The 12,635-nt window shown below is 34.7% G+C and overlaps 1 protein-coding gene across 3 annotated transcripts in view; it reads left to right on the forward strand.

Annotated features, from left to right (window-relative positions):
- The first annotated feature begins 1,656 nt into the window (after positions 1-1,656).
- The window catches only part of LOC128987185 (uncharacterized), a 71,444-nt gene continuing 60,465 nt past the window's right edge, over positions 1,657-12,635 (forward strand). For all 3 annotated transcript variants that reach the window (XM_054407926.1, XM_054407925.1, XM_054407927.1), the window contains exons 1-3: positions 1,657-1,731; positions 7,052-7,192; positions 7,829-7,968. In XM_054407926.1, the coding sequence (XP_054263901.1) occupies positions 7,055-7,192; positions 7,829-7,968 (278 nt within the window). In that variant the 5' untranslated portion in view covers positions 1,657-1,731; positions 7,052-7,054. The remainder of the gene's footprint in view (positions 1,732-7,051; positions 7,193-7,828; positions 7,969-12,635) is intronic.

Below are 12,635 nucleotides of genomic sequence, written 5' to 3' on the forward strand. Positions count from 1 at the left end.
AGAAACCCACTGTTACATTTCTACACTATATATATAAATGTAGCTTATTGCAATTGAACTATTGAAATCAAACAATGAAGTCCTACAACAATACAATGTGGCAACACACTTTGTTTTCAATAGCAGTAAACTTACAGTGATTCAATTTCAAATGCATTTACCATCCAAGTCAGTGGAATAACAATCAAAAGTGGAATGTGGTTTTGTCGCTTGTATCCTTGAAACCTTGTGAAACTAAAGCCGCTTATTTCAAAATTTTTGAAAAAGTCTTAAAAATATTGTTAAGTGCTGTCTTTGATAGGCCTACATTAAAACCAATTATTGAAAATGTTGAGGGAGGTCTGAACATCGTTGCTTCTTTGAGTTTTTAAAATTATTTTTTTGGTTTAGTAACTAAATATACATAATTAACCTATTTGATGTACCTCAAAAAACCTGAGTACCTATTAATTAAAGATGCCTCAAAAAAGGAGTACAGTTTTATTTATTCCAATATATTCTATAAAGGAAGCTATCATCCAAATAATTAGATTCAAAAATATAATTGCTGTTTGGTAATTAAATGCAGGGTGTCCCAAGTAAGGTGTCTCAAATTGATTACGGAAAAACGGCTTAAGGTACAAGGATGAAATACAATTATTTCCCGCTAAATCAAACCCAAGGAATAACGTAAAAATATTTTTTTCGATACAGGGTGTGCCATAAAACTGAGGGTAACTAGTAAGAATCTTGGAATTTTCAAATGTAAACATATGTCATGTTATGCATCATTTTAAAGGTTTTTTTTTAGGTTGGCGGCCTCTTTTAACCTTGCATTTGCCCGTCCACATAGACTAAGCGCCCGTGCGTGGATCGTTTACAGCAAAGCAAGGAGTGAGCCGGTACAGTACAAAGGTGAACTGTACTGATAAATTTTAGTGGCATTGACTAGGATCCGAACCCACGACTTCGCTGCCTTGGGCCCGAAGTTTGCAACGCTACCGACTGAGCCACCGACTCACATACCAATAATTTTGGATTTATTAGCTTTACTGTGATATGCTACAAGTAACGGTTTGTTGAAATAATAAAAATAAAAAAAATAAAATTTGATAATTTGGAAATGGCCATTGTTTAAAATCTTCAAATACAGTAGCAAATTAATGTCAAAACAAAAGGCACATTATTTGCCTTGAACACTAATGGCCCCATTTCATTTAGTGTTAAACCCAAATAACATGCATATGATATAGAAAAATTAGGGTTTTTGTATTTACACAAAAACTAAAGAGATACAAAGTAAGTGTAAATTACAAAGTTGTTAATAATTTTAAAACCTATAAAATGATATGCCACTTGACATATGTTGCTTTTCAAACAATGGCTATTTCCAAATTTTCAAAAATCATTTAAAAACATTTTGTTTACGTTATTCTTTGGGTTTGATTTAGCGGGAAATAATTGTATTTTATCCTTGTGCCTCAAGCCGTTTTTCTGTAATCAATTTGAGACAACTTATGTGGGACACCCTGTATGGATAACATTTTGGAGGACTCCTAAAATTGAATTAGCAAATTATAAAACTCACTTCTCTTCATTTTTATTATGACTTATTCATAACAATTTGTCAAATTCATGACACTAATAACGTATTTGTTGACACAAGTAATAGTTGACACCTGAAGCTTCTCTAACCATACGTCAGTGGTATGAAAGCAATAGTCATGTTACGTGGATTATTTTTTGAACCATGTAAGTAATTTATATTTATATTTTTTTTACTTTTTGAAATATTCAATAGGTATTTGTTATGCGCTTTCATATTTTTTGTTTAGCATTATTAACTTATTTCCTCTATAGTGCTTTTCCAAAGATATAATTTTGTATTTACATGTAAGAACTAAATTTTCTTTGATATAGCTCAAGGTAAAAATTTATGGTGTTTGTAGAAAATTACTAATAAGTCATTATTGAATATCTTGCCATTACAACTACAACTAGCCTGGGAATGTTTGCAAGAGTAAATTTTAAGCATTTACAGAATCAGCTCAATGTGCTTCAAATGAATATCTGTTGTTATTACATGATTGTTGTATATCTAGAATTAAAATAGTTATTCCATAGTGTTTATACTTTTTATTAAAATAATTTATCTTGTTAGTTTTGGCCAATATCCCATAGGGAATAAGCTATTACCATAGGTCATATGGTAAGACCTGGGCCCTTGAACAATTTACTTTTTTGTTTTGAGGTCCCTTGAGGCCAAAAACACCATTCGTTTTCAAATGTGTGTGTTTATAAATTATTATGGCAGTTATACTCATGCTTTGGGAGAGGACACAGTTAAAAAAAAATTTGGTTCGTTTAATTTATTGTTCTCATTGTGTATCACAGCTTTTTCTTGCTGCTTGGTTCAAATTAGGTGTTGTCATTAATTCAAAAAAGTTAATAGTGCTGCACCCTGTTAATAAACTTTATAATGCTATTGAATATCATAGAACCAACTTGTGTAGTTGAAACAGCTGATTGAATCCTTTAATCTATCTATATAATTAATACGCTACACGAAAGTTTGTCGGTTGAACTCCTCCGCCATTTCTTAACCGATTTTATCCATTGACGTCTCATTGGAAAGAGCGTGTCGCGTAGATTTGCAAACTGGCCTTACATTTTTGAAAAAGTCCCTTGGGCTCTGCCCCAGTGGCTTTGAAAGTTCCCATGTTATCCTTATGAAGAACATAATTGTTTACATTTTGATCAGCTGTATAATTTTATTGCTGTTATTTACTTTTTAATTCAATGAAACACATTGAGTACATTTATTTACTATTTGAGTTTGTGTAAACATAACCCCCAAGACGGATCGTGTTAGTATGGTTGTATCTTAAATTTGTGTATTTATCGTTGTTTTGTGTCCCTATGATGGATTGTGTTAGCATGATTGTAACTTAAATTTGTGCATTTATCGTTGTTTTGTGTAGCTATAATTTGTTTATTATTTGTTGTTCATTCCTTTTAAATGTCTCTGACGCAACGACAACGAAACATAGACAGGAAGCGCAATCGTGATAACGACCGCAGCTACAGAACAGTGGCGCGTAAAGGCTTAACTCATCACAGTCTGAACCTGAACCTGGACACTATTAGGTTACAAATGCGCCCTAACACTACCCCAAAACGACTTTTCGTTCTCAATTGGCTCTCTATTAATGACCTGTGTTGCCTGGACAGCGAGGCATTTTGAGAAGGAGAGAACCGTCCGGAATGCTTTAGGTTTATCAATAACGAAGATAAACAGGATCTGAGTTACACAACGGTAATATTTGAGTTGATCTTTTAAACTTATTGTAAATATGATTGTTATTCAATCTTAAATAACTGCTGTAATACTTTGTTATTGCTCGAATTCGAGCAACATGTACACTAGTATCCATAAAAGAGGAACTATATGTGTATGTACCTTATGGACTCTGAAACCGCTCGACAAATTGTAATTAAACTTTCAGACATTATTAAGCGTTATTCAAGGACAGTTTGTGTGTGAAGTTTGGTGCAGATCCGTCAAAAGGGCTCCCTCCAGAGGGTTTTAAGGGATCCAATGTCAGACTTTTGGAACTACAATATTTACAAATAAATATAATTTAAAACCAGATGTTTACTTTCACCAACTTAGTCATGATTTGAAATAAAATAGTGCCACCATGTTTCCCCAGAATGCAGAACAGAAAACTATTATACTTTTTGATAAGTCCAACCTCAATCGCAGCACACCTGTGCACTCAACAAAGTTTAAATTCTCCACTACTGTATTAAATACTAGCTGTACCCACGGGCTTTGCCCCGTTTAACTTCATAAGTTAAACCATTCACATGGTTCCATCACGTCCTGGTTGAAGTTCGTTCGCTACGCTCACTCACCTTTAGGTTTGAGCTCGTTCGCTACGCTCACTCACCTATAGTTTGAGCTCGTTCGCTACGCTAACTCGCCTCCAGGTTGAAGTTTGTTCGCTACGCTCACTCACCTTTTGGTTGCAAATTAGCTGTTGTCATAAATAAAAAAAATAATAGTGCTGCACCCTATTGGTAATCCTTGTAACTTTAATGCTATTGTACATCATAGAACAGAACCAACTTGTTTAATTGAAACAGCTGTTAAGATTTATTGATTCCTTTTAAATATAAAAATTATAAGGTTAACATGGGAAACTTCAGAGCCACTGGGGCGGAACCCGAAAGCCCGATGAGAATAAAAACTACTTAGTTTTCCTATTTAATGCCCAAAGAATCGGTGTACCGAATTTCAGCCTCCTAGGTAAATGGGAAGTGGGAGAATTAGTGATGAGTGAGTGAGTGAGTCAGTCAGTCAGTGAGGGCTTTGCCTTTTATATATTTAGATGTTAACATAAAAAGTAAAAACCTGTATCAAAGTATTATAAACAATAAAAGGGATGGCAATGCCTTAATATTTTTATCTTTTGTTATATACTTACACAATCTAACATAAATTATCAAGTGAATAATAATCGTTCGTGCTATCTCAGGTATTAAAATGCCTTCCAATTTGTCACTAGCCCACCACATTACTGTCATTAAAAGAAGGAACTCCAATAATACTAATACTAGAACAAATTACAATTTAAAATAATAGCTCTTAGCGCAGCAACGTGCACCGGGTAACTGCTAGTTCCTTTTAAATATGGAATACTTATAAAGTTAACATGGGAAAATTCAGAGCCACTGACTGGGGCAGAGCTCGAAAGGAATTTTGAGATAAGTATATGTCTATATGTTAATATGTGAGCTATCAACATACCAAATTTTAGCCAAATCCGACCAGTATTTAATGCGTGATTGAACTTCAAACAAACACACAAACTTTCACATTTATAATCTTACTAATATTATAAATGTGAAAGTTTGTGTGTTTGTTTGTTTGTTTGAAGTTCAATCATGCTTTAACTACTGGACGGATTGGGTTGAAATTTGGCATGATGATAGCTCACATTCCCGATTAACATATAGGCATATTCTTATCTCAAAAATCCTTTCGGACTCCGCCCCAGTGACTCTGTAGCTCACCATGTTGACCTTATGAGTATTCATATTTAATGGGAACTAGTGTACATGTTGCTCGAAATCAAGCAATATCAAAGAAGTAAAGTAGTTATTTAAAAACTAATAAAAGTCATAATTTCCGATGAGTTAAAAAGACTCAACTTATAGATTACGTACGTCTAACAGTTCCACATAATCAACATTTCTAGTAAATATTTTATCATTTTTCAAAAGCTGATCTGGTTTTTTGTGTATTCTACAAATATTTCCCACTTATAGCCGCATTAGGTTGTCCATGTTGATCTTCGTCAATGATAATGTAGTCTGCATGGTACTACCCATTGTTGCCAGTACGTTTAAAAATTGTAGTCATTTTATTATAGCGACAACATTTTGTTTACATTACTTAAGAACTGCCTGATTTTCTGCATAAACTCTCTATCGCAATTGTATTTACTTCAATTGGCAATAATTTGGTTAGTTACTGTTATAACGTAAGTTATATCATTGAGTATACACGAATACTCAATTATATGTATACTCAATGGTTATACATGAAAAAATGCAGAATTGAAATGCCTAATGTTGTTCAGATTGTTTTTGTTTCCCTTAAATGTGAATAATGCAAATCCTTCAATGAATGTTTTACTAAAGTTTCTTTGATGTAGTCATATTATTTTAAAATCACTTGACTTTTATGAAAACATATATTTAATGTCCTTGTTGTACCAGTTAATTTCAGCCTTAGAGTGTTTTCCTTTGACAATCATCATAAAGTTAAGTCTGTGTTTCCTACAAAATAGTAACACTTTGTCTAACATCCTTGTTCATTGTTTGTGGGAATCTTCATATTGTAGGTGTTCTTCATTATATAGGAGGTAAAATATATCAAATTGCCCAGGCTTTCTCGATTTTTTACATTGTAAATTAGAGTAGCAAATATTTAATTTCAACAAAATCAGTAAACGTCCGTTTCGTTGAATTCAAAAATAAATAAAAGCGATTCAATTATACAGCTGATCAAAAAGTAAACAATTATCTTCTTCATAAGGATAACATGGGAACTTTAAAAGCCACTGGGGTAGAGCCCAAGGGACTTTAAAAAAAAATGTAAGGCCAGTTTGCAAATCTACGGGACACGCTCTTTCCAATGAGACATCAATGGATAAAATCGGTTTAGAAATGGCGGAGGAGTTCAACCGACAAAGTTTCATGTAGCGTATTAATTATATAGATTAAAGAATTTAGTCAGCTGTTTCAACTAAAAAAGTTGGTTCTATGATATGAAAAAGCATTAAAAATTTATAAGATGCACACAAGCAACAGTTATAAGTAAAGTTATAAGTGCAACAGGGTGCAGCACTATTATTTTTTTTTTCATTTATGAAACAAAAAAACTGTGATACGCAATGAGAACTGTCAAAGTAGGATTGTTTACAGGCATGTTTATGTTTTTAATTTCCTGATTTGTGATATTTTGCGGATTTTTAATAATTCTCTTTTCTCTATTGTTTAGGAGAAGAGAAGTGGTAGAACATTATGGCTATGGTAGATGTGTAATACCATAGTATACAGTAAATTTAAAGAAGGAAATTTTATCAAACTGTGTCCTCCCCCATTGCAAACGCAAAACTTGAGTATAACTGCAATAAGCATTTTATACTTGATGCCAACCCCGTACGAAGGACGGGTTCTCTGCTAGTATTATATATAGTAAGATTGAATTTGGCAAATCTGTTTATTTAAGGCCATGGCCAACAATGTGGCAACGCTGATCTATTGCCATAGAAATAACTGTAATAACAAACGAGTAATCTTAAACATTGTACAGGACTCTCTATATGAATTATAGCTTAAGCTGTCTTGGTGGCCCGGTAATGCGGCGTTGCCACATAGCGCCACATAGTGGTTTTGTATTGAGAGGAGGCTGCTGTGACAAAAAAAGCCTATACCAAAGATAAAGCCTTATTACAGAACCCTATCTAAATTTAATTAAATTCTGTAACTTATCACACAGAGTATGAAGATACTAGTACTACTGGTATGTTGTCTTACCTTGGCATTCGCTCATCGTCGGAAACACTCACCGCTCAAGTTTGCAGCATGCAAGGCTAGATTACTTAATATTGAAACTGGCATTGTTGTCAGAAACAAGGATGTAAGTATTGACTCTGTAAAAAAATAGTCTCTGTATTTGTTAATGATCACATAACTTTACTCACAAAACACTACCCAGTGGAGAAAAGTTTAAAAAAATCAAAATAAATTAAAATATTTTTTGAAAAGAAGCAGTTAAGTGTTTTTTACCACTTTATGGTCATTTTGTGACACAACAAAACCTTGACTTACAAATCGATGCAAGCATAATTAATTCAGATAAATTTACTCCAAGCTTCATTTTACACTGCAACTTGGTGGTAAGGTTTGCAGGTACAGGTAGGTTAAGGTGTGTTAACCAGTGTTGTTAGTCCAGTAAATTGTAGGTCTGATCAAAGGCCGAGCAGTCTTGGTCGTTATTCAGCCAGGACAAAACACAGTAGATCAAATATTTGTATATTGCTGCGCAAGTTTAGTGAGTTGAAGTTTGACATATAGTAGGGGTACAGTACAACCCTGAAGTTAACATGATGGGTGTATTCTTTGTGAGTTACACCTATGATTAAGCATATATTGCGATGACTTTACTTTTTCTGTCTGTCCACATTATTTATTACATACTGTGAATTTCATAAAACATGTTTTACATGTAAATACCTACCTTAAAAATATTACATAATCTACTTTCTGTGCTCAGTGGAAAGGGAAACAGTTTGTCAACATCGTAACAAAGTCTGAGCCCAAATGTACGTGTCTGTGGTCGTCTCGGTGGACCGAGCTTGACACATCCACTCAACCTCCGTTCGTCATATTCCATCAAAAGTTTCATTGGAAATTGTAAGTCATCACTTAATATATATTCAAATGTCGCTGTAGAAACCATAAGGAAAAAAAATTATCATTGAAATTCTTATATCAGCTTGAATATATAAAGAGAGGGAAGGCTCAATAATCCTAAATGTTTAAGCTTGGCTTACATGAGACTTGTGGCCACAAAAATGTCATAATATGACAAACAATTTTTTAATTTGAATATTTTTCTCCAATCAGCCGATGAACCCCATATTTCCATATTCCATAATATTTCTCATTATGGAATAAATATAGAAAAAATAAACCATTAATCTAGTTTCCAAATCAGTTCTATCTCTCAACACCAGCATTTGGAAATGTAAGCCGAATTCAGTTTATTGCCAAGTATTGTTAAGTTATGTTTGTTTTCCAGTTTAAATTTTGGTCAATTGTTAATCCTAAAAATGTGTTCTGTATTTTATATGTAATTTCAGTAATTGAAATTCAATTGTAAAGTTAGTCATTACTTTGTGCTGTTTGAAATTTGCAATATTCAAGGTTTGTGACCTGAGATCAATCAAAATTCTTTTGCTAACCTATTCAATATTAAAAACCAATTTTCTACAATATTTTGTAGAGGATTTCAAGTTTTGTAGCTGAAGAAAGTGTTGGATATTCACGCTATGCATCATTAACTTTGTGTATGCCTCTTCATAGAAAGGCAGTTTACGACACAGCGTTTGTAACTGCTTGCCGACTTTGGAACGATCTCCCTTTAGCTATTAAATCCCTTGATAGTCGTTCCCGGTTTGTAGCAGTACTAAAACATCTGTTTTTTGAACGTATAGCGATGGATGGTTTGTACTAGGGGCTTTGGATGGAGTACAAACTCGTGGTTGATCGCTGAGAGGTGTGTGTGTACTTACTTATACTTTCCGTGTCCGGAAATCAGACTTCGCCTTTCAAAAATTAGCTACCGATATGGCTTTGTCATTCGCTTGTAAAATATCATCTAATGTGCAAGACTGGTGTAGGCGTGGACAGATCAGCAGATGTCCAGGATCCTGAACAGCACCACACGCACACAAGATGTTTTTTTAGTCTGGTAAGAGACCCCATTTCTGCATGTTTTTCTTGCATTTTGGTACCTCGACCCTGATTCGATTTATTGTCTTCCACACTGTGTAATGCAGGCCTCCACCAGGAGCCAGTTCCTCCCTGGCTGGTATGGGAGGTTAGTGAACGTGGCCTCCCACCTTGCCACCCGATTGCTTGAGAGTGAACCATCCAGGACTTGTGTCCGTAATAAAAAACTCTTTCTGGACCAAAGCCGTCGCTCTGCAGGTTGGTGGCCGTGTAATGGGTGACGAGGGTCTGTCTCTTGCTTAGTCCTTTCTGCGTCGGCAGCGACATCACCTCGGATTGATGGAGGGCGATTCCTATGATAGGATAGAGTTTGTGTACTGGGGTTGGTTTCAGACACCCAGTTACAATCCGAGCCATGTCATTGACTGCAATGTCAACCTTTTTTGCATGTGACGATGCATTCCATCCTGGTGCAGCGTACTCCGCAGCCGACACACTGAGCACTAAAGCTGAGGTTCTGAGGACATTAGGGTTAGCACCCCAGCATCTGCTGGTGAGCTTCTTGATGATATTATTCCTCGCTGAGACTTTACCTCTTGTCGCAATACAATGTGTCTTCAATGTCAGTGTGTGGTCCAGTATGACACCAAGATATTTGGGTGTAGGACAATGCTGGAAGACGGTCTCCCCGCCACCTCACATTCAACTCACGGCCTGCTTCTCTATTGTTTAGGTGAAAGGCACAAACTTGGGTCTTAGCAGGGTTCGGCTTGAGGTGATGATTTCGATTTGCAACATAGTACTGGGAAAGTTCATTAAGAGCCATAGTCAGCTTCTGTTCCACCTCTTCAAAACTTCTACCTTGTGCCGCCACCGCCGTATCATCGGCATATATATAGGCCTACTGACGTGTAGCGTTTGGCAACGTTTGGTCGTTAGTGTATATGTTATAAATAGCTGGAGCTAAGACGCTACCTTGAGGCAATCCATTTCTTTGATTCCTCCATCTACTTATCTTGCCTTGAAGGGACACGAAAAACCGCCTGTTATGAAGAAAAGTGCTTATCATTGAAGTCAGCTGATAGTCTTTAGTAATGCTGTACACTTTTCCCAGGAGTCTTCGATGGTTTACGGTATTGTAGGCAGCTGTTAAATCTACAAAAGCGACACCCGTGATCTGTTTTCTCTCAAACCCATCCTCAATGTGCTGGGTCAGGTTTAAAACTTGTCCCATTTTCACTTGTCTCTTTGTATCCCCAAGCAATGCTCTGACAATTAAAATCCCCCAAGACGAAATTAATGAGAGCTCATATCATAGCATAGACTATCGGGCTCTGTAAATACATACTGACATTCGGGAGGGGAGGCTTATACAAAGAGGTGTCACTGTACTGTGGTGTCCTGACCGTTAGTATCTCAGTATTGTTTCTCTCAGTCAGCGAAGCTGAGGTGATGTCAATGTATGGCCTGGCAAAAACAGCACAACCATATTGGTCATGAGGTCTCTCTAGAATCAGTCTCATTCCCTCCATGTTGGGTCTAGGTTTTAAAAGGCCCCGGTGTGTTTCTTGCACAAGGAGGAAGTCGCATTCAAGCGTCTTGCACATATCAGACAGGATATTCCCTTGATATTAATCGAGATCGTTACTAATGGCCTTGAAAAAGACCGTTTTGGCAGATTCATTTTTCAAAGTCTTCCGGTTGTAGAAGGATTTTCCACTGACCTGTAAGCGTTGCCCGTTCCATGTTGGTGTGTGTGTGTTAATATGAGTGTTTGTAAAATTTAAAGTGTACACATTTTTTTTTTTTAAGTTTCTGTATTTATGATTTCTATTTTGATCCATTGTAAACAGATTTTATTGTTAAAATATTTTTTTCACACTTATGTCAGGTTAAGTGTAAGAAAGGGCCATGAGGCCCTAATTTTGCTTCTTTAAAAAAATAATTTTTCATTTCATTTCACTTCAAAAGTTTTTTCACCCCAAACCTGTTGACACAATAAACAACTATGAAAAATCAGTAATTTATAGAATTAACTGACGACTGTCCAAAGTACTACATCGGCCAAACTGGAAGATCTTTCAAACAAAGATTTAAAAAACTTTTAATGCAAAAAAAGTTACCTAAAAATATTACAACATCATCTATCTAGTTATGTTGAACTTTTAATGTAGGAATCACACAACTATAAATGTATTTATAACAACATGGAAACAGTTGAAGTATTACCAAAAAGTTTCAAGCTTGATGTTGAATTGATCAAGAATTCATCATCTACAAAGCTAACACGACCCATGTAACATTTTAAATGATCAGACTTCTTTCTAGTCAAATATTATTTTTGATACATATATTGACAAGTTATAAATTAAAGAAGTATAAAGTAAGAAGAACTAAACAAACTGAAATACAGGTGGCACTGGAGTGAAGACAAACTGAAACATCATGATTCAATGATTCATTCAATAATCATTCATTATTCATTCATTCACTCATTCATTCAGTCAGTAGTCAGTTCAGTTTTATTTAGACAGTGGCAGTGAGAAGACAGTTCTGGCCCACTCTGTGCAGTTTTTATTCCATCTTAACTACTGTATTTTTATCAACATGACAAGTTTCAATTATTGTGATTGTGACATTTTTTTAAAGCATCTAATGACATACCATTAATACATTGATGATGTGGTTACATACACAATGACCTGATCTAATTATTCTCAGGAAGGAAAACTAGTCATCATACCAACAACTGTGGTTGAATAAGGTAATCATTCTATTTTATAGTCAATCCAATAGTCAGAAATACTGACTATTTTAAAACTCAATTTTAAAAGTTAAATCGAAATTACTTTAATTGTCCTTACTGTACAATTTCCAGGTATGTTTTAGGTTATGTTTGTTCACTTTTTAAAATAATAAACTTGCTTGAATTGTTAATATTTAACTGAATAACGACACTGAAAAACGACTTAATTTCACTTTTTAACAGGCCAATACAACATAAATGTAGATAAAAGATGGTAAGGTGGTATTTTTTGTTCTTATTCATTCTTTAACAGGGTTTGTGTATAAGTGTAATGTGCTTATTGCAGTTAAACTTGTGCTTTGCAATAGGGGAGGACGCGTTTTTGGAAATTTTGTTCTTTAAATTTACAGTATAAAATGAAAATACATCTACATAAATGCTCTACCACTGCACTTAAAAAAAAAAGTTATTAAAAAGTTATCGATCAAATAGTTTGTATTACAACTGTATCTTATTTCCCTTTAATATAGCCTACTTTAAGGGTTTTATGGAACACGTGAGGTTCAAACAGTACCCTACATTTTACATTTGACTTTTGAATGTGCATTTTAAGTTCTTTCTTTAGAAGAAAAAAATCTATATTTTATGGCCTAATCCAAATGCATGATACAGCCTACTTGCAAATTGTAAACTAACCACCTACATTATTCATATTATGTAGGCCTAAATCAAAGAATTTTCCTACTATTGCTGAGTATTATATTTTGTAGGTTTTAAGCAAGCTGTGTGGCAGCATTGGAAAATAAAATCAATTTGACAGTTCTGCTTGTTTACATTGAGATGTCATAGGAAATAGATAATAGTAAATAGACAATTTCCT

Source organism: Macrosteles quadrilineatus, unplaced genomic scaffold (genome assembly GCF_028750875.1).
Source record: "Macrosteles quadrilineatus isolate MER2022 unplaced genomic scaffold, UCM_ALF_1.0 Scaffold_2__2_contigs__length_208266976, whole genome shotgun sequence".
In the NCBI taxonomy this organism is placed as follows: Eukaryota; Metazoa; Arthropoda; class Insecta; order Hemiptera; family Cicadellidae; genus Macrosteles; species Macrosteles quadrilineatus.